Source organism: Excalfactoria chinensis, chromosome 11 (genome assembly GCF_039878825.1).
Source record: "Excalfactoria chinensis isolate bCotChi1 chromosome 11, bCotChi1.hap2, whole genome shotgun sequence".
NCBI classification, from domain to species: domain Eukaryota; kingdom Metazoa; phylum Chordata; class Aves; order Galliformes; family Phasianidae; genus Excalfactoria; species Excalfactoria chinensis.
This window is the reverse complement of record NC_092835.1, coordinates 17,635,987-17,659,814: the sequence shown is the minus strand read 5'-3', so window position 1 is coordinate 17,659,814 and position 23,828 is coordinate 17,635,987. Positions and strand designations below refer to the sequence as shown.

The 23,828-nt window shown below is 60.5% G+C and overlaps 3 protein-coding genes across 5 annotated transcripts in view; 2 read left to right on the top strand and 1 right to left on the bottom strand.

The window, feature by feature from the left end:
• Positions 1-11,851, top strand: part of CFDP1 (craniofacial development protein 1) — a 50,703-nt gene extending 38,852 nt beyond the window's left edge. The window contains exons 6-7 of the mRNA XM_072346841.1: positions 8,440-8,598; positions 11,174-11,851. Of these exons, the coding sequence (XP_072202942.1) occupies positions 8,440-8,598; positions 11,174-11,264 (250 nt within the window). The 3' untranslated portion in view covers positions 11,265-11,851. The remainder of the gene's footprint in view (positions 1-8,439; positions 8,599-11,173) is intronic.
• A 2,354-nt stretch (positions 11,852-14,205) lies between these two features.
• BCAR1 (BCAR1 scaffold protein, Cas family member) lies at positions 14,206-21,155 on the top strand. 3 transcript variants are annotated; one of them, XM_072346454.1, is made up of 7 exons: positions 14,206-14,391; positions 15,204-15,893; positions 16,480-16,629; positions 16,816-16,920; positions 17,163-18,311; positions 18,501-18,590; positions 18,826-21,155. In XM_072346454.1, the coding sequence occupies exons 1-7, from the start codon at positions 14,380-14,382 to the stop codon at positions 19,339-19,341; spliced, it is 2,712 nt and encodes a 903-aa protein (XP_072202555.1). In that variant the 5' UTR covers positions 14,206-14,379; the 3' UTR covers positions 19,342-21,155. The 3 variants fall into 3 exon arrangements, with proteins under 3 accessions (XP_072202555.1, XP_072202553.1, XP_072202552.1); XM_072346452.1 differs by having other exon boundaries at positions 16,813-16,920; XM_072346451.1 differs by lacking the exon at positions 14,206-14,391 and having other exon boundaries at positions 15,150-15,893; positions 16,813-16,920.
• On the bottom strand, positions 21,074-22,787 carry LOC140257264 (chymotrypsinogen 2-like). Its single transcript, XM_072346455.1, has 7 exons — positions 22,720-22,787; positions 22,519-22,622; positions 22,339-22,418; positions 22,181-22,259; positions 21,639-21,819; positions 21,417-21,550; positions 21,074-21,304 (listed from the first exon to the last, which is right to left on the bottom strand). Exons 1-7 carry the CDS (start codon positions 22,781-22,783, stop codon positions 21,143-21,145), a joined length of 804 nt encoding a protein of 267 aa, XP_072202556.1. The 5' UTR covers positions 22,784-22,787; the 3' UTR covers positions 21,074-21,142.
• Between the last annotated feature and the right edge of the window lie 1,041 nt (positions 22,788-23,828).

Here is a 23,828-nt window from a genome sequence, read left to right as displayed (position 1 = left end):
CCCTGCAGTGCCCACCCTGATGGGCTCCTTTGGCCAGCTCTTGGTCTGTGATGGGGCAGCACAGTGAAGGGGGAGGTAACTGATGGACGCACCGTTGATGCTGCCCTTCTCTGAAGCAATTAAATGTCATCGAGTTTTATTTCTTGTTTTATGGCTACTCGTATCGGTGCCCAAATGTTTATGGTTCCCTGTAGGCCCATGTGCTGCCAGGACAGCCTTCCCACTGGAAGTTAATATATGATAGTCATGCTATTTATTTCCTTGCATGACACTGCAAAGCAGCCGCTGCCCTGGGTGGCTCAGGCTGGTTACTCATTACAGCGATACGTTTGTGCCAGAATGCCCGGATGCTTGCTCACCCTGCTTTAATTTCCTGGGAACTTTCCCCTGTCCCAGGCTGCCGAGCTTTGCAAACATTTGCGTGTGGAAGGCGGTCTATTTGTTTTCATCGGGACTTTGCTTAAAGCTGTTGGATTAATTGCTGGGGGAGGGGGAGACCCTCCTTGCTCTTGTCTGGCTTTCTCACCCAGTTTTGATCAAAGCCTGCTGCTGTGGGAAGCTGATGGGGCTGAGTGCGGAACCCTGGGGGTCCGGTGTTGATGGAGGGGCAGTTTTCTCAGGCTATTGGAGTGCCTGGCACTGTAAAGAGCAATCTGCCAGCATGCCAGCAGCCCCGGCTGTCCCCACGCATTCAGTGAAATCCCGTTAGTGCTGGAACAATTCCATTAGCTGCACTGCTCCACACGGTCTGCAGCAGCCCCTGCGCCGATCAAAGCCAGGTCCACGCAGTGAGACATTCCCTGCGTACCGAGAGAGCCCGAACAAAAGGTTTGCTGTTAGACAAAGGGGAAGGAGCCGGCCTCTGAAGGGAGGCAGAATTCCTCCTCCCATCACCAGTGGTTATTTTCTGGCTGTTCTTTTTTAAGGGCTGGTTTTGTGACTGCGGGTCCTTTTGCATTTGAAGATGTCAACGTTTTTAAGGTCTCACGGTGAAATCATGTCAGGGCCAGCGGTTCCAGCAGCTCCGAATGTTCTCAAACAAATGCCTTCTAAGATAAAAAGCCGTATGTGCTCAGTCCCAGCCCAGCTCTGTGGCCATGGTTGTTTTATTTGAAACCTCCACGCTGAGCTCAGCGCAGTCGTGGGAGCTGCGGGTGCTGGGAGTCGTTCATTCACTCTTATTGCTGTGCCTAAATATGGGCACCGATGTGCTTTGCAGGATCAAATGGATCCACGTGAGAACAGTTTGGGGAGTTCTGATGCTTTAGCTAAAAAGATTTTAACGAGTGTTTTTAGCTTTCACTTCCCCCACTTGGCTACCATAAGCTGAGCAGCTCAGCTTCACCGTGGTTTTGCACTAGGCAGTAAATGTGAGTCTTTGAAACACGTGGAGAATGCACTCAGGGAGCAGTCAGCATGCAGACGGTGCATCCCCACAGGGCAAGGCACAGGTAGGTGTGTGTTGGTGGGTTTGCAGTCTCCACATGTCCAGTGCATGGTCAGGTCAGTGCTCACAGCCCATCACCGTGCAGACAAACCAGGTCCCTTCCTCCAACGGCAGGAGCAGCTCTGCTCTGTATCACCCTGCGAGTTGCTGAACCTCCCTGGTGGAAGCTGCAGCCTCCAGCTGGGAGGGACAGCTTGTCCAGCACTTGGCCTTGGTGATGGTGCTGACGGGGCCGTTGCTCTGGCTGCCCACCAAGTCCTGAGGGGAGGGTTCCCATCCGTCAGCTGAGTGCTGGAGCTGTCAGACAGTCAGACAGGGCTGCTTAGCACTGGCTTGGAGCCGTTAACGTCTTCATAGCATCAGGAGTCAGCTGAACGCTGCAGCTCTTTCAATTAGGCTCCTGTTGAGCTCCATCCGCTGATACTGTAACGTCGTTGGCTGGCCCTGCTGCAGTGCCTTGCAGGAGCGTGCTGCTGGAACAGCCTTCATCTGTGCTGGACAGGAGCCAGCTCCAGGCTCCCCAGCATCACCCTGATGAGGAGGGCACTGGGTTTTGGTTCTGCTCTGCCCATACCGCTTGGGGCAGCTGCGGGGACACTGGTACAGAGGGGCCTTGTGCTGCTGTGCCCTGTCCTGCGGTGACAGCCTGTGCGCAGCCCGTGCTGCCCGGCCCCGTCAGCACAGCCCTGTTTTGTTGACAACAACCTCGTAGCAACTCTGTCTGAAAGGCCCAAGGAAAACGCCGTGCTTCCTCCAGCTCTGTGGCCTCAGCGCCACGAGCGCCACAAAGGCTGTGGGCCCCAGCAGGAAGCCTCAGTCCCTTCCCTAATGAGGTCTTCCTGCTGATACGGGGACCTGCAGGGCAGGGGCTGGCTGAGCCAGCGAGCTCCTGGGTGCCGGCATGGGGGAGAACATGAACTCCACAGACCGTGGAAGGAGCCTTCAGCCCCAGCATCTGCTAGAGAGGTGCTATGCTGATTTGGGTGCCCATGGAGGGGCACAGCATCCATCAGCCTTCTGATCTTGGTGTGCATGGAGACCCATTTGGTTCTGCTGGTCGCAAGCTGATGTTGAAACACATTTCCTTCATGCAGGTGAGGTGCAGTCTGCTTTAGCAAAGCAATTTTGTGCTGTTTGTGAAGTTTCACATAAATTCACCACGCTGGATTAATAATAAATCCAGCAATAAACCCATTGTCAGCATACCAGAGCATTGCCCTTGGACGGGCCTTCAGCTCTCTGCTGCTGGGAGGTGGGACTGCCACGTGACACCATCCGTTCCCCACTGATTTCTCTTTGGCTGCACATACCACCAGCATCAAGTGTGCCTGCAGCCACCTCACCAAGACAGCATCCAGCATGCACTTAGTCTGTTACATCACTGTGGCTTCTGCATGCCAGTGGCAACCATGTCTTCTTGGCTGTGCTTTAATTTGCAGAGCTGTCAGTGCGTCCTTGCTGGCAGTACTCAGTGAGCACTCTGCTCACAGGATGCACGGTTTGGTTTGAAGGGAGGACAGTGGGACAGGCAGTCCATGCTGCAGTGGGTAGGAATCTTCCACTTCTTAAAATGAAGGTATTTCTTGGCTGCATCAGTTGCCCAGCTGTGGTTAGTTTGTATGAAAACCATTTCCTGCTGTTAAGGGATACTGTTTAGCTTCACAGCCATTCGTGGCAGAACAGATATCTTCAAACCTCTGTGCTCTTCTCTCTGCTGGGTGAGTCTCTCACCTACATCCCCCCCTCAGAGCTTTTGGGGTGACCTCCAGCCACAGACACAGCTCACAGCTGGTGATGACAACCTGGAGAGCTTGCTGAGCATTGCTCTTATGGCTTGCTTGCATCAGCAACTGTGCTCTTAGATGTGTTTGCTTTCACTATCTCCCATAAATGTTCCTTAAGAAGAAGGCTGTCGGCTAAACATCAGTACCAACCTATTTTGTGTTCAGTGTTTGCTTCTTATGTATTAAGACCTTTCTGCTAGAGAAGCTGCTGTCCACAGAAGGATCCAAGCAGCAGCAGGGTTTGCAGTCTGCATACTCCCAGGGAACCATCAGAAACAAAGAGTAGAGGGCTTGTGATTCCAAAAAGGGGAGCAGGGAATGCTCCTGGCTCCTTTAGTAGAGCACCCATCATTCCACGGTGATGGACAATGTGAAGTGTCACTGGTCCCTCTGCCTGCTTTCTTTTGGCGCTGGCTCACTCTTGCTTGGTTGACTGGTGCTTGCTCAGCTGCTGTCTGTTCCCCAGAAGTGCTTCATAGGCTGGTGGAATGGCTTGGGTTGGAAGGGACCCCAAAGATCATCTAGTTCCAATCCCTGCCCCGGGCAGGGTTGCTGACCCCTACATCAGGCACTAGATCAGGTTGCCCAGCTCCCCATCCAGCCTGGCTTGGAACACTTCCCTAAAGACATATATTTCACAAAGAGGGGACATCCTTTTCCAGGTGTTACTCCTCAGTAGCTGTGGGATGGGCATTGTGAGCAGCAGAGGCCAATATGCAGAGATGGCTGCGATAGGCTGTCGAAGGATACGAGTCAGGCATTGGAAGCCCTGGAGGTGTTTAAGAGACATGTGGTCATAGCACTAAGGGACATGGTTTTGTAATGGGGTGCGGTAGGTAACAGAATCACAGAATTACCCAGGTTGGAAGGGACCTCAAGGATCATGAAATTCCAACCCCCCTGCCTGGCAGGGCCACCAAACTTCCATGTTTACTAGATCAGGTTGCCCAGGGCCCCATCCAACCTGGCCTTGAACACCTCCAAGGACGGGGCATCCACAGCCTCCCTGGGCAGCCTGTTCCAGGACCTCACCACTCTCCTAGTAAAGAACTTCCCCCTGACATCCAACCTAAATCTACCCTCTTTCAAATTAAATCCACTTCCCCTTGTCCTGGTATTATCAGCCCTTTTGAAGACTTTACAAAGAAGAGTCACGTTGATATTGGACTAACCTTCAGTATCTGGAAGGTCTTTTCCAGCCCAGGTGGTCCCAAGCATGCAGGCATGTGGGAGGAACAGCACAGGAGCAGTGCAAAGCTCTGCCTTCGGGCAGCAGGCATCCTCCCCATGCATCAAGGAAGGAAGTAACAACCTTGGTGGCAGCAGTGCATGCACTAATCTCCCTGAATCACTGCCTTGACGTGAGTCAATGGTGTCACAGAGCTGTTCTCAGAGTGTACATCACAGGCTGGGCGAGGAGCTGCATGCAGTGCAAGGCATGCGAGGCGTTCCTCCTGGTGCTGCTGCCAGCAGCCCTGCAGCTGGAGCCCATCCCTGGTTTGGACGCTGCGTTTCTCGCTGCAGCAAGTGCGGTCAGAGGGCTGGAAGTGGTGAGGAATGAGGAAAGCTTGGAAGAACAGGGGTTGTTTAGTCTAGGAAAGAGCAGGCTGAGCGAGGCAGGCGTGAAACCCTTTCAAAGACATAAAAGGCTGCTGCAGAAAGTGAGGGAATGAGCTGTTCTGGGTAGCTACTGGAAAATGATAACAAGAAAACTCACACAAGTGGGAGGCCAATGGAGTCCCAAAATCTGCAGTATGGGTGGGATTGGCCTCAGAGCATCCGGAGAGGAGAGCAGCCCATCTTACTTTGCAGGGACCGCATTCTCCCATTCTGTTATTGCTCGGGGACTTTTTAATTGTGGAAATTGAGAGCGTGGCTCCGTGTCCTCAATAGGCGATTGTCCTGGTTCCCATCCCTGGGATCCAGTATGTCTTAGCAAATTACTTTCTCTCTTTTAAATGCCTTGGTGATTAAAGATGCCACAGCAGATACCCTTAATGAGTGCAAAAAGGGTAATAATTCCTCGTGCTGGCAATGAATGCAATTAATCAGGCCCCGTTACTTGATTTTTAAACAGATGAGGCATTTAAGGCCAAGCAAGTTTTTAATTGGACTTTAATGTCTCTCATTTACTTCATGTTGGCACGGGTGTAGGAATTCCCACCCCCAGGTTCGCTGCTGGGTTTATTCGGGGTGATGAAAGGCTCAGTGCTGAGCGAGGAATCTGCAGCAGACGTGCTTCAGGCCATGCTGGCCCAGCCATGCTGCAGGGAAAAAGCAGCTCATCCCAGTGCTGACGGCAGCTTGCAGCGTTTCAGGAGCAGGCAGTGGCTTTGCATCCTGCACCTCAACACCCCAGAGGAATCCAGATGCTGTCCCAGTGCATACTGTGCTTTGCAGAGGCTCCCACCCATTTTGGAGGTGGCCGAGGGCATAGCCCCTATTTCTGCATCCTCACTTCTCCCACTCCAAGGGCATCAAGGTGAGAAGTTAGGTCTGCCCTGAGAAACACATTATGGAATACCTCATGTTACAGAGCTCCTGCCCGCCAGCCCAGACTGCAGGTTGGATAGGTTGTAGTGCTTCCCTGGATCTGTCTCAGGGCATCCTTAAGCCACTTGCTGAAGCCCACAGCCCCATGGCAGTTCCTGCATCTCTCCATGGCTGCCTTGCACACAGCGCCAATTATTTGCACAAATCGGTGCCTCTGTAACATATTGGAAACAATCTGAGGTATCAAAGTGTGGCAGGCGTTTGTCTTCCACCCCTTGGATTCTCTTCAAATAACCTCTGTCTGTCCGCCAGCTCCTGGCCCAGGGCACAGTGAGCTGCTGCACATAAACACTGCCTGGCCGGCCACAGGCAGCGCCTCAGGGCACGCTTGCCCAATGTTTGTTTGGTCTTGCTTGTTTGTCATACCTCCTCTGCTCACAACCTGAGTGCTCATCTGATAGTAGGGCTGGTAGTTGTGCAAGGCTCGCGTGCAGTCCCAGCTGCAGGGACCAAATCTCTCCATTTTTATCCTGTTCACAGCACCAGGGCCTCTTGCACCATTTTTCTTCCCCCAGTGACCTGTAGATAAGGATCCTTGGAGCTGTCGTGCTCTACAGAGTAAGGGAAGATAGGGGCTGAGTGAGGATGAAGCTGTGTTGCCCCAGACAGGTGCTGCCCAAAGATGTTGTGGGTGCCCCATCCCTGGAGGTGCCCAAGGCCATGGATGGGGCCCTGTGCAGCCTGAGCTGGGAGGCACCCAGCCCACAGAACTGGGTAGGCTTTGAGGTTCCTTCCGACCTAAACCATCCTACAGTCCCATGATTCTGTTACTGCTTGATGGTGGTGTGGACATTTCAATGGGGCATTCATGGAGAAAGGTGAACAGGAGAGCCCCCAGTGTGCCCCATTCCCTGTAGGCTGCGGGCACACTCCCCTGCAGGGTGCAGCCTAGAATAAATCAGAGGGCCAGGCCCTGGGATACTCCTGCTCCTCTTCCCACAGACCCAGAGCTTACTGAGATTCCCTTAACTCAGGGTCTTGTCCCCCATATATACCTACATCAGGAAGCTGCAGCCCCAAGTGACCGCAGCCAGCCATTCTTGCACTGTGAATCTTCTGGCTGAAGCTCACAAGGATGTCATTTTCTTTGATTTAATTCCATGTAAACTGTGGAATTATTTAGCTCTGGAGGGCTGCATATGATGGAAGCATAAACCACACTAATGATGCGATAAGGACAGCTCTGGGTGTGCTGCACAGAGCGGCTGTGCGGGGGCAGGACGTGCCTGCTGCTGCATGGGGAGCAGCCTGCCGCTCACCTGGGGCCCCCTCCCCACATTCCTCCATCTCTCTGGAACGAGAATCATTTCCTCTCCGGCTTTTTGCAGAGGCAGGGCCTTGCAGACGTGGAGCTATCTCTGGAATGTGTGTAAACAGGGAGCTGACGGATGTTGTTCCCCCCCCTCCTCTCCCAGGCTGGTTTAAGAAGGGGTTAATGCGAGTTTGCTTTGCTGCTTCCAAGCTTTGAGAATTGTCTTCCCCTGGTAGCGACCTGCTGACCCCAATCCTCTGTGTGCCTTTCCCAGCAGAAAGCCGAGCTTTGGGGCCCAGGCATGCGGGGTGGGATTTCAGCCCTCTGTGAACAAGGAGAGGAAGGACAAAGGTGGTCCTGGGAGCTGGGAGCGGTGTGGGATCCCAGTGCATGGCGAGCTGGTGTGTCACGGGATGGGGCTGCCCGTGGGATGTAGGCTGTATGGGAACATTTCTCAATGAGAGGGCAGCGAGGTGCTGGCACTGCTGCCCAGAGAGCTGGGGGTGCCCCATCCATGGAGCTGCCTGAGGCCCTGGACTGCCTGAGCTGGCAGGGACAGCCAGCCCGCAGCAGGGCATTGGAAACTGAGGGCCTTGGAGGTCCCTTCCAACCCAACCGTTCTGTGATTCTGTGAGATGGGCCAGGAGCAGGTTTGCATGCAGAGGACTGTTCCCAGTGGTGGGTTCTGGTGCCTCCTGTCTTACAGGAGGTTGGAACGTTAAGCAGGGGGACAGAAGCTTAGAAGTGGTGCAGGGGCTGGGACAGCGTGTGTCTCAGTGGGGTACCAAGAGCTCCAGCTGTCTGTCAAAAACACAGCGAAATTCAGATGTAGGTGTGTTGAGTGCACAACTAATGAGAGCAGCCTGGGATCCAAAGGGTGTCTGGGCTCAGAGCGAGTGGCAGCAGCCAGAATCTACAGCTAGCTGAGGTTGAGTTGGAACGTAACGCCGAAATGGTTAATTCCTGGATGTGCTGTCAGCACTGGTGACGCACTGAGGCTGGATCCCTTCCAGAAAACAACACTTTAACCCGAAGACAAAGAGCTGGGCTTAGCACGGAGGTGATCAGTGGAATGGCTTGGCCTGGTGTATACAAGGGGTCAAGCTGGATGATTTAATGATCTCTCTTGGCCTGAAAGCTCTCTGTTCTCTTAAGAAGATAAATGAAAAAGCCCTTTCACAAAAAAGCCAGCACTCGAGATGTGCGTGTAATGAACTCGGCGCTTCCAGGGCAGCGGCCAAGCGGGCTCTGCGGGCAGACAGACCCTGCCTGGAGCTGCTGGGGCTGCTGCCCATCTGCTCACCACCAGCCAGGCCACCGTGTGCACACATGGCGTGTCTCAGCCCTGCTGCTCATCGCTGGCCCCCTGTATTGAAGCACGGTTTGCTCCTTGTCTCCTGCAGGGTGAAGAGGCCGAGCGGTATCAGCGGCCTCCTGGGGAAGATCGGCTCCAAAAAGCAGAAGATGAGCACACTGGAGAAGTCCAAGCTGGACTGGGAGAACTTCAAGGAGGAGGAGGGCATTGTGGAGGAGCTGGCGATCCACAACCGAGGGAAAGACGGGTAAGAGGGGCTGGATCTGACCGCAGAGCCACATTTCCCACCACTCCTACGTGCATAGGAGCCCATTGCGTGCCACTGAGAGTCCAGGAAACGTGGGATTTCTTAAGAATTTATTCTAAGGGTACGGAAAGCTGCTTTAGGCATTACAGGAGGACAGGTGAGGCCTGCGGCAGGTACAGGCAGACTCCTCTCGCTCTGCTAACAGCCTCGTGACCCCGAGCCCAGCTGACGTACAGCCTGCCTGCTCCTTATCTCACCTGCTGTTGGCCCGAACCGGTCTAACGCAGTGCTCCACAAGGAAACATGATTGCCTTTGCCCAGTTTTGTTTAAAAAGAAACAAGTCTCCAATAGGGAGGAATGGCTTCATCCTGCTCCTCCAATGGCATGCTCCAGCTGCATCTTCCTGCCGTCCCCCTGCACTTAAATGTATGCAAACCCAGAGCAGCTGGCAAGGTGCGTTACAGATCATGGCAGCTCTGGGCATCGGATGTGTGCACCAAGCAGTGCTCACGCCAGTGAAGTTAATGGAAGCGTCATAAAAGCAAATGATGATGCTGTAAATAAAGCAGAAAGCTAATAACATGCACTGCGGGGAAGGACAGTAAAATCAGAAGTGGCATTTCCACTGCAAGTGCTTTGCTAAGCTTGGGAATATGTAACTGCTTTAGTGGACAGCTTGCAAAAGTGTATTCTTATCTAGCTGTGCTTTTATTCTGTCTGAAAGAAAAACTCAGAGCTGCATTCTGACAGCTTTGGGTTGCAGTTTCAGATGGGTGTTTTATAACGGCTGCTTTCTTAGGCAGGCTGAGAGCCTCTGCTCCTTCAGCGATCAGTTGAGCAATCATTGACACATCTGTGAATACCGCAGGGAACGGTTCTGACCCTTCAACCCAGCAGGGCACCACCTCACTGCAGCACTGCGGGCGTTACGGACCTCTGCTCCCCGCCTTGCCTTGCAGACGGGCACATCTGCACTGTGTCCCTGCTGAAACACCACGTGTCCCCACTGCATGGCACCACCACCACCCCTTCTTTCTGCTGATGGTGCCCGAGGTGTGGGGGGACACCTGCTGCCCCCCACCTGCACCCACCTGCCCTCGTCTCTGCTTTCCCACCCCTCGTATCTTCTGTCCCAGACCTGTTCTCCTCTGCAGCAGGACCCAGGCTGTGTCAGACCTCAGGGACTTGTCCTGGTTCTGCAGGGAGGGACTGGAGCTGGGGAGGGATGCAGCGGTCTCACTCTGTCTCTCTGATGTCTTTAATAAATGGAAATGTACAGCAGCCTCCAAATGGGGCCAGCTTTGTAGGGCAGGTCCAGCAGGCAGCGCCTGAGGGCTCACCCTGGTGATGGATGGAGAGTGGCAGGGGACAGCAGGCACCCGGGGAAGCCTCACAGCGCCCTTGTTAGCAGGGGCAGCCTCTTCTCCCGGAAGGTGCACCCCCTCTGCCCGCAGTTCATCACAGCTGCCCCCTTCCGTGCCTGCCGATGATTTACTCTGCTGTGTCCCCCACAGCGCTTTTCTCTGGCCATGGGGTGACGTTGAGGTTCCTGCTCTGGCTGCTCCTGGCCTGTGATCGGCATCAGTGCCCTGGAGTGAGCCTCTGCCCAGGGACTGTCTCCTGCTGAGAGGGCTCTGCTCTCAGCTGCCCCATGGACGGTGCCTGCGGTCTGTGCTGAGCTGAGGAGGGGGAAGAAAAAACGAGCATGCCCAGGCACTGTGACACTGTGATATGCAATGGAATCCTCCCCCCTCCACACCCCTCCGGCTTCCTTCCCTTGGCCTCTCCTGTCCTGCCCCCAGGCACAGGTCACTCTTGGGGACAACAGGAAGCAGCTCTCCCCCAATGCCTTTCCTGAGCCGGTGTGCTGCAGGGGTCTCAGCACGCGTTCCACTCGCCTCACCTGGGCCAGGTGGCCAGAGCCTCCTCCAAGGGCAGTGCATCATCCTGGTGGCACCGAGTGCTGACACCGAGCTGGGCATGGCAGCAAGGAGCTGACCCACTTCTGTCAGCACAAGGAGGGCTGAGATGTGAACAGGGTTGCTGCCGGGGACCGACGCAGGGAGCTCAGCTGCTGACACAAATTGGGATGAAGTAATGGCAGGGCACGGCAATGCTGATCCTTCCTCAGGGTCCTGCTTGCAGGCAGGAACGAGCCGGACACAGCAGCTCGCGTGCCTTGTGCTGAGCTGGGCCTGAGCACAATGACCTTGTGGTGACAGCCCAGTGTTTGCCACTGCAGAACAAATACGAAACAATTGTGATGATTCAATTACCGCTCCTGTTTTGAATTGCAATTTCGCTCCCTCTGTAGGTTAATTAGTAGCACAGCCCCGGGCTGTCCGTGGCAAGGGTTTGCAGCAAAGTGCATTAAAATTCAGCTGCACGGCATAAACAAGCAGCAAGGTGCTTTTTGTGCTCGTTTCCGTCCTTGCAGTGCTTAGCATTTGCAGATGCCTGGTGCACGGAGCGGGAGGGCGGAGGCAGCCACCCCTTCCCTCTGCCCGTCCCTTTAGGTCCCCTTGTCCCGGCCATAGGTGCTGCTAACACCAGCTCTGCCTCTGCTCCCCACAGGTACATCGAGAGGAAGGCGTTCCTGGAGCGCGTGGACCACAGGCAGTTCGAGATTGAGCGTGACATCAGACTGAGCAGGATGAAGCCCTGAGGGCCAGGGATGGCCGTGGGGTCCCACTGGCCCTGTGCCCCAGCTGGGGGACGCCAGCCCCCCCTGCCTGGCTGCTGGGCACAGAAAATATTCTCTACCCAAGCCTGCGCATCCTGGCAGGTTTTTCCTTTTACTGTCATGTTTGGGGAGGGTGCTTGTCAGTGGGCAGGGTGTGCTGCGAGGGTCCCATCACCTGGCAGCTCACGGGAGCAACCCCGTGGTGCCGATCCTTTGCCACCACTGGGTGCTGCCGTGCTTCCCTGCTAACCAGAATCCAGCTCTGCTGACGTGTGTGGTGGTGAGAGGGGCTGCAGGAAGCCTTTGTGGCTGCTGCACGTGCACGGGCTGTGGGGCTGGAGCCCTGCTCCCCGCTCTGCCAGCCCTGCAGCCTCCCCTGCCCCTCCTCACTCTTGCCCAGACAAAGCTGAACTGTCTGCACTTGTCTGCGGGGTCTGACGGTGCTGGGGGTTTTGAAGCAAGCAGATGAAGAAATCCTCCCTTGTTTGCTCCGTCGAGGAGCTGAGAGCAGCTGCAGCAGGCAGGCCAGCCTAGGGTCTGTTCACGTGAATAAAGTATTCCATCCTGGTGCTCTGTGTGCTCACAGCCTGGCTGCTCTGGGAAGCAGAGGGGCAGAGAAAGTGAGGGTCGCTGTTACAAACGTGTGACCGTGATTGTGGAAATCGCTGCGTGGTTCCTGCGTGCCCACCGTCCTCCCGGCTGTCCCCCCGGGATGCTGCAGGGCAGGGGCAGCCACAGCCATCTCCTGCACTGTTCCACGCCAGCACCGGCCCCGTCCTTGCTGCCGGCGTTGGCCCCGTGCCTCAGCCCTGAGCCTGGGCTGAGCTGCGGGCTCACATGTGGGCTGCTGAGTCAGCCCTTGTGCTGGGGATGCGCTGGGGATGGACACGAACAAAACACCACGTGCTCAGGGAGCCGCAGCCCTTGGCCGTGTTACACACAGGGTAAGCCCTTATCAACCTGCTTCTGTGGGCCTGAAATGGGAAGGCACCAAAGTGGGGCTGCTGGGACAGACGGCTGCACCTCCCGACACTTCCAGGCCAGTGGCTTCATAGCAGCAGGGCATGGCTGCGCCCCTGCCGCCTATCCCAGCCCACCCCACGCTGTCCAGCCCCGCTGTGCTCCGGGCAGGGTGGAGGACAGCGGGTGGTGGCAGCTCCAGATCCAGCACAGGACTCAGCTCCGCTGTCCTCTGCCAGCTCTCCCGGCGTCCTGCGTGTTTCCTCGCTTGGATCATGTGTTTCTTGCCTCCCTTTCCTGAAGATGAGGAGTGATTTACAGGGCTCCAGAAAACACAGCTTGGCTGCTTAGGAACTGGGGGAGAAAAACGGGGGAAAAAAGGGATAAAATGTAAGAGCAAAGCACTCTGTTGGCTGATTGCACCACCTGCCTGCCCGCAGAGGGCCTGGCCCAGCGCCCCCAACTGCGCTCCCCTTGAATGGCCGCCGTGTCCCCGTGGGCTGGGAGCAGTTTGGGCACTGCTGAACGGCCCCTTGTGCTCGGCCCCAGACAAGGCTGCCATTGTGTGTGCCCGCCCCGTGGCTCCGCTGTGGGGTCCCGTGTGGGATCCATCCCGTCCTCCCCATTGCGCGGGCTGCAGAGAACGGGAACGTGGCTGTTTTCTCCCAGGACAAGCTGTGGGTTGTGCCAGGGCAGCCCCGTGGGTTGCATCTGCAGCCTGACAAAACATCTCTGCCCCTGGGAAGGCGTGGGGATAAAGCCCCGTTGTGATCCTGTTGGGTCCCGTGATATTACAAGCCAACGGGAATGTCCTCATTATTTCCCCGATATTGAAGTCTAATAAATCCCCGGCTGCCTTACAGGATTTATTTATCCGTTCATTGCTAGGAGACTCAGTCCGTGTAATCCTATTGCTGCTCCTATTGCTGCTCCTATTGCTGCTCCGGGAGGCAGGAGGCAGCTTTCCGCAGGATGGAGCCGCGAGGACGCAGCCAACAGCCAGAAGCCAAAAGCCGGGCAGCTCCACGCAGGGACTCTGCGCCCACCGGGCAGTGCCAGCCCCACGCAGGGCCTAGTGCCGCCCCAACCACACGTGACGGTCCCACATTGCTGTGCCCCCACCGGGTGCCGGGCTGGGCTCACCGACATGTCATGGGATCATCGAATCACAGAACGGTTTGAGTGCGAACGGATCCTAAAGGCTCTGCTCGCCCTCCTGCACTGAGCAGGGACACCCACAGCTCCATCAGTGCTCACAGCCCCGTTCCCTGACCTTGGCTGTGTGCAGGGATGGGGCACCACCAGCTCTTTGTGCAGCCTGTGCCACTGCCTCACCGCCCTGACTGTAAAGAACCTCTAACTTAGCTCCGGTCCGGAGCTCCCCTCTGTTAGTTTGAAGCCATTCCTTGTGCCGTCAGTGGTGATCCCGTCCTCATACGCAGGGCGCACAACTCTGGGGCCCCGCAGCACCTCCCTGCGCCCGGACCGCGCGGCATTTCCCCTTGGTTTCCCTTTCGGCACCGAACTCGGCTGGGGTTGGGAGCAGCACGGGGCGCTCCCCGCGGGGTGGGCCGCGTTGGTTCCCGGCTGTGACGGCCGCTCGTCGAGGCCGCCCGGAGCCGCGCAGCGCCCGGGGTCGGCCCCGCTCCGTCACCGCCGAGCGGAAGCCGCCGAGTTCCGCCTGCGGTCTGCGGACGCGACCGCAACTCCGCCGCCCCCGAGGGGACGGACGGCTGCGGGGCGGCATCGCGGCCTCGACGGGCAGCGCCCAGCCGGCCTCGTGCCTCCCACGGGCAGGAAAAGCCCTAAAAGGGCAGGGAAGCCCCGACGGACGGCGATAGGACTGCCGGCCCCGGCCCCGAGCCCTTCCCCCCTCCCCGTTCTCTTCCCTCCCCTCCCCCGCCGGCCCCCAGCGAGGCCCCGCTCCCTCCCGCCGCAGCGCCGCCTCCCGTCGGTGCGGCGCAGCCCATGGGCGGGGCGGGGCCGGCGGGCCCGGGCTGGCACGGCGCTGGAATGATCCCTCCGGCGCGGCCGCCGCCGCCGCCACCGCCATCCCGGCCGGCCGCCCGCCGCAGGTCGCGGCTGTCCGCCTCGCTGTAGGGCCGCTCGCTGCGCGGTGCCGAACCGCCGGGCGAAGATGAACTACCTGGTGAGCGGGGTCACCTTGCGGGGCGGGCGGCGGGGCCGGGGGGAGGCCGGGCGGCGGGGGACGGACCGGGCGCGGCGGTCGGCGCGGCTCCGTGTTCAACGGCGCGGCCGGGCCCCGAGCGCCGGGAGCGGGGCCCGTCGGGTGGGGAAGAGCCGGACGGGGCCTCCGGGAGCGGATCGCGGCCGTCACCGACTCCCCCCTTCACCACCCCCCCCCTCCGGTCCCGGGGGCGGCGTGTCGCGGGGCGCCGCTGATGGCGGGCGGCGGTGCCCGTCCGGCTCCGGGCACGGCTCGTCCCGCGGGGTGCGGGCAGCGGGGGACGCTCCCGTTGCGGGGCTGCGGAGCGATGCCGGCACCGCGGGCTCGGCCTGAGCACGGCGGCAGGAGGACAACGAGGGAGGGCGGGAGTGACCGCACGGGGCACCGCGGCGTCCCCGGAGGGAGGGGGCCGGCAGCGGGCACGGACACACGGACACACACACACACACGGACACACGCACGGACACGGACACACACGCACACACGCGTGCCCCAATGCCCGCCCGGCGGCCGGGGGAATTCTCTGTGCGGGCTGAGTCACCTCCATGGCACTTCCTCCCCGGCGGGAAGGGGAGGGAAAGGCGGAGAAGGTCCCCGAAACCGGGAGGCGCGGGGGGTCCGGCCCCTTCCCGGCACCACCTCCGGGTTGAGCCGGGCCGAGGAGGAAGAGCGCCGGGGCCGCGTCGGGTGCCGGGCGGCCTTCGCGCTCCCGAGGGGCGGCGCGGCGATCCGGGATGACCCCCGACCCGTCCCGGCGCGGGGCTGTCTTGCAGAACGTGCTGGCCAAAGCGCTGTACGACAATGTGGCCGAGTCTCCGGACGAGCTCTCCTTCCGCAAAGGCGACATCATGACGGTGCTGGAGCGCAACACGCAGGGCCTGGACGGCTGGTGGCTCTGCTCGCTGCACGGCCGGCAGGGCATCGTGCCGGGGAACCGCCTCAAGATCCTGGTGGGGATGTACGACAAGAAGCAGCAGCAGCAGCAGCAGCAGCAGGCGGCCGGGCCGGGGCAGGGCCAGGCACCGCCAGTGCCGCAGCCCACGTTGCCGTACCACCACCAAGGGGGGTACAGCCCGCTGTCGCCCGCCTCGCAGTACACCGCCATGCACCCCTCCTACGTGCCCCAAGGGGACAACGTCTACTTGATGCCGGTTCCCGGCAAGGGCCAGCAGGGCCTGTATTCAGGCTCTGCACCCGCTGGACAGTTTCCCCCGGCTCCGGCCAAGCAGCCTCCAGCCTTCCCGAAGCAAACGCCGCCCCACGCCTTCCCCAGCGCCGGGCAGGAGATCTACCAGGTGCCGCCGTCCCTGAGCCAGGCGGCGGACGCGTACCCTGTGAGCTCGGCCAGCCCCCCCCAGGAGATATACCAGGTTCCTCCCTCGGTGGCTCAGGCTCAAGACATCTACCAAGTGCCCCCGTCTTTGGATGCGAGGAGCTGGGAAGGGCCCAAGCCCTCTGGAAAGGTAGGACGGGGGTCTGGTTACGGTGGCGGTTGATGCCGCGGGGCTGGGATTTGCTCGGGCTCCGGTCTGTGGTGTGGGGTGATGGAGGAGGGGGGGAGTGAAGGGCTTTTTTGGCTGTGATGAGCTGCGTTTCCATGGAAGATCCATTGGGCAAAAGGGGCCACCGAGCGCCGTGCCTCGTGGCCGGGGCACCCCATTGCTTGCGAGCATCCCACAGCCTCCTATGGCTGCCACGCGCCACATCGCACCGAGATGCAGGCGGGGATCTGGGCTCGCCCTCCAGGCATCGGCGGGTCCCTCGGCGCCCCGATTAATCTCCAGGTCTCCGTTCTCATTCGCGCAGGGCGGCCGTGCGGCTGGGCTTTGTCTCTAGCCGAGGCTCGCTGCTATAAATAACCGGTGATCTCATCTCCGTCCCTCCGGCGTCACTGCACGGAGCGGTGACAGCGGCAGGCCGGCCGGGGAGCGCCCTCGTGTGGGCACCCACCGCACGGTGGTCTCGTTGCTCCGCATCCGGCACCCGGGTGGGCTCGGAGAGGGCAGGAGCGGGGGGTGTGCCAGGCTCAGCCCTTCCCGTCTCTCCTAGGTGCTGCTGCCCACCCGCGTGGGGCAGGCGTACGTCTATGACGCCCCCAAGGGTGAGCAGGATGAATACGATTTTCCCCGCCACCTGCTCTCCTCGGGCTCCCAGGAGATCTACGATGTGCCGCCCGCGCGCGGTGCGCTACCCAGCCAGGTCAGCCGGGAGCTGGGGCTGCTTGTGGGGCTGCCTGTGGGGCTGCCTGTGGGGCTGCGGGCTGGCAGCGGGGTGACGGGCTGCGGGGATGTGGCACCCAGTGCTGGGCTGAGCCGCGGTCCCCGCTGTGTGTGTGCTGGAGCTGCTCTCCTGCCCCTCACACGCCGTCCTGTCTCTTCCCAGCAGGTCTATGACACTCCCCCCATGGCAGTCAAGGGTCCCAATGGGCAGGACCCAGGGCAGGAGATCTACGACGTGCCCCCCAGCGTGGAGAAGAACCTGCACCAAACCGTAAGTGCCGCAGGGAAAACTCGTGCACCAAAAGAGACACGTGAGGGTTGGGGTGCTGCTGGGTCGCGCTGCGCACCTCTCCTTCCACGTGCCCACGACACGCCCAGAGCCATTGCTTATGGGCACCGGGCTGCAGCCAGACCCTGCCACGCAGCGGGCACGGGGGAGTGTGCATGTGGGAGGGGGCTGGTGTGCCTGTGTGGCTCCAGCTGTGCTGACGCTGCGTGGCGGTGCCCTTGCAGGTATATGACGTGCCGCCCTCCGTCAGCAAGGACGTGCCAGACGGCCCCGTGCGGGAGGAGACGTACGACGTGCCCCCCGCCTTCGCCAAGCAGAAAGCCTTTGAGCCCTCCCGCCACCCCCCGGTGCTCACCCAGCAGGAGCCCTACCTGCCGGAGGATGTCTATGACGTGCCGCCGGCGGCCGGGAAAGCCGCCCCCGAGCCCTCGCTGTCCCACGAGATCTACGACGTGCCTCCCAGCCTCAAGAAGCTGGGGGGGTCAGCCTTCCCCTTGCAGGAGGTGTACGACGTGCCGCGGGACCTGCACGCCCCCGGCAAGGGCTCAATGGACACGGAGGGTGAGTACATCTACGATGTCCCACCGCAGGTGGACCGCGAGGCCAAGGCGGCTGACACCAAGCGTCTCTCGGCCTCCAGCACGGGCAGCACCCGCAGCAACATCTCCACCTCCTCGCTGGACACTGTGCCCGTAAAGGAGCCGGCCAAAGGGGCCGGCAGGGAGTTTTCCCTGGACTTGGATGCTGCCATGGAGATGCTGGCCAAGCTCCAGCTCGGCGTCAGCGGTGCCGTCTCCTGCCTCATGTCCTTCATCAGCACCAACTGGCGCAGCCCCGAGCACATGGAGACCAACGCTGCCGGCATCCGCCTGGCGGCTGAGGGCGTGCAGACGGCCCTCCGGGAGCTGCTGGAGTTTGCCCGGGGGGCGGTGAGCAATGCTGCCCAGGCCTCGGACCGCTCGCTGTACGCCAAGCTCAGCAAGCAGCTGCAGAAGATGGAGGAGGTCTACCAGGCCCTGGGGCGGCACAGCCAAGCGCTGGATGCGTGCCACTGGGCTCCCAGCGCCTTGGTGGCTGGCAAACCGGGCACGGACGACTTGGAGCTGTTCGTCATGTACTCGCGTGGCGTGCCCGATGACACCAAGCAGCTTGCCTCCTTCCTGCACGGCAACGCTTCTCTGCTCTTCAAACGGACAAAGCCGGCGCCCGAAGGCAATGGCCACGGGCCCACACACCCCTCTGACAAGGCCAGCAGCATCCAGTCACGGCCCCTGCCCTCCCCGCCCAAGCTGCTGGCACAGGAGTCCCCCGAGGGCCCCTACGAGAACCACGAGAGCGGCTGGATGGAGGACTACGACTACGTGCACCTCCAGGTGTGTGCGGGCTGGGGGCACCCTGTGGCGCTGGGTGACGAGGTGGGCTTTGTGTCTCCTCCCCTGGGTCTTGTTTTTCCCCTCCTGTTGCGGCTGTGGGAACTGAGGGCGTCCTGGTGCAGGGCTGGGGGCTCGATCCTGACAGGGCTCGTGGTTTTCCCCCTTCTCACCCTCCTTCCTTTCTTTCAGGGCAAGGAGGAGTTTGAGAAGACGCAGAAGGAGCTGCTGGAGAAAGGCAACATTATCCGGCAGAGCAAGGACCAGCTGGAGCACCAGCAGGTAATGGGGCTGGGGGATAAGCATGGCTCAGTGGGGACCCCAGGGTGGGGAGGGCAGTAGGGTTTGGCTCCTGCTCCCCGTGCCCACAGCCGTGAGCCCCCCATGGCTCTGTCTGGCTCTTCTCTGATCCAGATAGGATCGGGGCACTGTCCCACACAGCATCCCCTGGGGTGCAGCCATCGCTGTGGGGCTCGGTGGCCACCCTGCCTGTCCTCACACCCATCTCTCCCCACAGCTGAAGCAGTTTGAGCGGCTGGAGCAGGAGGTGACGCGCCCCATTGACAACGACCTGTCCAACTGGAGCCCTCCCCAGCACTACGGCCCTGTGCGGGGCGGTGGTGCCCTGTGTGCCGCCGACCACCAGCTGCTCCTCTTCTACCTGGAGCAGTGTGAGGCCAACCTCACCACGCTCACCAACGCCATCGACGCCTTCTTCACTGCCGTCAGCACCAACCAGCCCCCAAAAATCTTCGTGGCCCACAGCAAGTTCATCATCCTCAGCGCCCACAAGCTCGTCTTCATCGGCGACACGCTGTCCCGCCAGGCCAAGGCGCAGGACGTGCGGCACAAGGTGACACATTACAGCAACCTCCTGTGTGAGATGCTCAAGGAGATCGTGGTGAGCACCAAAGCGGCCGCGCTGCACTACCCGTCGCCCGCCGCCTCCAAGGACATGGTGGAGCGCGTCAAGGACCTCGCCAACAGCACGCAGCAGTTCAGGATGGTGCTGGGCCAGCTGGCTGCCATGTGATGGCCCTGTGCCGTTCCCCCTCCCGTGGCTCTCTGCTCGGCATAACAGACCTGTACATAGAGACTCACACAGGGGTGAGGGGCCTCAGCTGTCATCCCCCTCCCCTCTCATCCTCTCGACATTGGTTTCAGAGCCATGCCCGCAGTGCCCAGGGGTGCAATCTCTCCCTTCTGTGCTCGTCCTCTGCTCCAGTTGAAGTGGGGCAGGCAGTGGGGCTGCTCCAGTGTCCTGGGGTGATGCTGTGGGCTCCATCGGCACATCAGCCAGCTGTCGTAGTGTTGTGGCACAGACAGAGCGAGGCAAGCAGCAGCGGCAGGGAGATGAAGAATGCTGTCCTGAGCGACAGGGGAAGGAAGGGGTGAGGGGCAGCCGAGGGGGAGGAGGGTCTCGAACCTTTGCATTTCAAGTCTTGGTTTTGCTGTACCGACTGTAATTGAAATGCAAACCGACATTGGTGCCTTCTGAACACTGGGGAAGTTTCCTCCTTCCTCACGGTTCCCAGAGCCATGGAGCTGCAGCCGCCCCCAAAACTCAACCCCCTGGTCCCACAGCAGCATAAAGATTTGCCTAGAAATTCCCCTGGCACCTGGCTGTGTGTGTGCAGTGCTGGGAGCGGGCACCCTGTGGGAGCAACTGGGGTGTCCTGTCCCCAAAAAGCAGCTGTGCTGGAGCATGGCTGGGGTGCCACGTGCTTTATGGCAAAGCGATAACATGGACTTGCTCATAGCATCTTGATGTGGAACAGGATGTGGCACTGGCTGTGGGCACAAGCAGCAGTGAAGGTGCGGTGCTGCACAGCCCACAGCCACCCACACTTTGCTGTGCTCCTCACACCTGCACCTGGGCTGCAGTGCAACTGCTGTGCAGGCAGAGGCAGTGCCAGGGCAGCAGGTGCCATGGTAGCCCTGGGCCACGGGCACCCAGAGCCCAGGTGTGGGCTCACAGGGCTTGACGCAGTGCCCCAGCATGTATCTGGTGCTCGGGACAGCCCTGACCCTGTGCACCTACCCCCTGCCCTATTCCTGTGTGCCCTGCCTCGGCTCCCACGGTGATTCCCCAGCCCCTTCTTGTGTGCCCAAGTGCTGGTCACCATCCTCAGCCAAGACACCACTGTGTCCTGCACCATAGGGACCACAGCACCTGTGTGCCCACATCCCACATCCCACACTACCCAATCCTTGCTCATCTTTTGCTTAGACCTATCCCACCAGCCCTCCCATCCCTGTCCCATTTCCACCCAGGCCCTCTCTGTGTAACCATCCCCATCCTGATCTCATTCCTATTCCATGCATCCCATCTAACCCTGTATGATTCCAGAGGTTCCCATGGCTGCCATGCTGCAGTGGGGCATCCGCCTGGGGTCTGCAATGGGGTGAGGAGACCTGATATGCCCCAGAGTCAGCAGCACTGCCAGCACATGGCAGCCCTGGGGCTGGTAACCCCTGGGACCCCTCACCGACCCCTCTGGGCCCTTCATAGGAGCTTTGAGCCCCCCCAGTCCCACCCTCTCTGGCTGCAGCCTGACATTCTCAGTCAGCCCCAGCACACACAGTAGTGGGGCCAGGAGCTGCTGTGGGCCTGGCTCTGTGTCCCTGCTGTCCCATCCTGCTGTGCGTTAAGGTGGCTCCACGCACAGCACTGTGCTGCTCTGCCTGCCACGCTGTGCTGCATGTGTGTCCCTGTACCACCAGCACCACCGTGTGCTCAGTAGCCCTGCCCTGCCCGTAGGGCTCAGGTACAGCACTAATTCCTGGTGGCACAAAAAGCGACATGTCAGAGAAATGAAGCTTTATTTGGGGCCTCAGTTGGCCTCCACCACGGAGTTGATCCATTCGCGGAGCTCGGTGACACGAGTGTAGACAGTGGGCACGGAGGTGGAGCAGGTGCTGCTGCCCCACGAGACGATGCCCACCAGCGTCCAGGCGCCGTCCTTCTGGCACACCAGCGGGCCCCCGGAGTCACCCTGCGGGCAGAGGGGTGAGGATGTGGGTGAGGATGTGGGGATGGAGCCGGGGGGCTGCGGGCATGGGGAGCCGGGGAACCGGGGGCCACGCGTTGGGGCACGGGGCACCCACCATGCAGGAGGAGCTGCCATCAGCCCCAGCGCACACCATCACGTCGTAGATGCGGAAGCCCCAGTACTGCTTGCACTGCGCGTTGGTGAGCAGGGGAAGGGCCGCTTGCTGCAGGATGGCCGGCGTGTTCTCATCTGTCAGGGAGCAGGAGGCAGCCATCAGTGCCGGCTCAGCCCAGGGCTGGGGGTAAGGAAGGACGGGGATGGGGCCGCGGTGTGCTACCTTTGGAGTTGAGGAGCCCCCAGCCCGTGGTGACGCAGGTCATGCCGCCGGGGAAGTCGTCGGTGGGCTGGGGCAGGCAGACGGGCGCCACGCGGGCGTTCAGTTGTGCCGGGGTGGCCAGCTTGATCAGCGTGATGTCATTGCGGATGGTCAGCGCGCTGTACTTGGGGTTCTGGAAGACCTGCGGCAGGAGCAGCAGCACTGACAGCGCCCGCACCCCAGAGTGGGATGGGGGGGCCACAAAGCCAGCACCGGTGGGGACCCCAGGACCCAGGCAGGGATCCCACCAGCACAGGGACTGGTGGGGCCCAGTGGGCAGAGCTCCATCCCTGGGGCACCGGCACACAAATACAAGCATTACCAAGGGACCAGAGGGACCCGAGGGACCACAAAGAAGGACTCCGTGGGGATGCGAGCCCTGATACAAAGGGCACCGAGGACCACGAGGGGACCCGACCCCGCGGATGTGGGGCACCCATCCCTGCGGTGCTGCCGGCACTCAGCACGGCACCCGCAGACACGCAGCCCCGTGCCGGCCGTACCTTGGCGATGCCCAACCTCTGCACGTCACCGGAGTCCGTCTCCTGGTCGTACTCGCCCAGCACCACGGTGTCGGAGGTCCTGGGCAGGGCAGGCGCTGAGCCCCAGGCACACGGACAGCCCCGGTACCGCGTCCGCCCCGCGGCTGCCTTGCACTTACTTGACCCCGCAGTGGGCAGCAGTGACCACCCATTGCTCGCTGATCAGCGACCCGCCGCAGAAGTGGAAGTTGCCGTAGCGCTGCCGGCGAGAGTGACTGTCAGCCCCGCAGCTGCGTGGCCTCGTCCCCATCCCCGTCCCTGTCCCCGTTCCCATCCCCATCCCCATGGTGCGTGCTCACCTGCAGGGACACCTGCCATGGCCAGGACCCAGGCACCGCCGGCTCCCCGTTGACAATGCGGTTGTAGCCACGGATGACGGGCGTGATGGCGGGCACACCGCAGCCTGTGGGACGGGGACAACCGTGGGACCTCGGCCACCTCAGCCCCGCGCCCCAAGCCCAGCCCCGCGCCCCCCCGGCTCCCTGCCCTGCCCCACGCACTCGGCAAAGCGGCACGGGCAGAGCCCGCCAGCGCCAGGCAGCCCAGCAGCCACAGCAGAGCCATTGCCACTCGCAGGGGACAGGCTGGGCACGAGGCACAGCGCTTCTTATGGCCGTGGCTCCACGCTGACCTTGCGTCGCGACCTCCGGAGATAGGCGGCACCGTGTGGGGCCGGCACCTGGCACCACGGCCATCATCAGCCCTGGGAACTGCGGCCTGGGGACCAGCCGCTGCCAGCCGGCCTTCCTGGAAACGTCCCTGATGGGCGCTGTGCCTGTGTGCACCCACTGCCTGCTGGGCCAGCCTGGCAGCATGCTGCCCCTGATGGAGGAGGTCCTGCCTCCGTGCTGAGGTTGGCCATAGCTGATGGGCGCTGTGCTGCTGGTCACCAGTTGGCTGCGTTCCCTGCCAGCACAGTGGGAATGGTGTCTCTGGTGTTAATGCAGACAGAGCCAGGACCTGAGCATGGTTCCAAGGAATAAACTGCTGTCTAGGACACTGAGTACTGGGCTCCCTCTGCAAGTTGGGAAGCACTTCTGCATGGTGTGAATGGGAGTGAGGGCACAGGTAGCCAGCACAGTGCTGGGAGCAGAGACCGTGGGGACACCAGGGCTGATGTTCCCCTGCAGCAGCTGCTGGCCTCCATCTTGGGATGGTGCTCAGGGCTCTGCAGGACTGCCCTACACCTGGGCATGGGGTAGCAGAGGCAGCTTTGGGATTCCATCGAGTCATCGGGGTGCTGGGGACACTACAGAGACCCAAAACCAAGGATGAAGAGGACCGAGAACTCCGTGGCAATGTGATCCCCATTGCATGAGGGAACAGTGACACAACAGGGACCTGAATATGGGAACAAAACGCACCAGGCTGAGCTCCTCGGTCGGCCAAAGCAGCCTGCAGGGTCCCAGCCCTACAACAACAGTACTTCAGCTATGGCCAGCCTCTGCAATCACCTCCATCAGGGGCAGCATGCTGCCAGGCTGGCCCAGCAGGCAGTGGGTGCACACAGGCACAGCGCCCGTCAGGGACGTTTCCAGGAAGGCCGGCTGGCAGCGGCTGGTCCCCAGGCCGCAGTTCCCAGGGCTGATGATGGCCGTGGTGCCAGGTG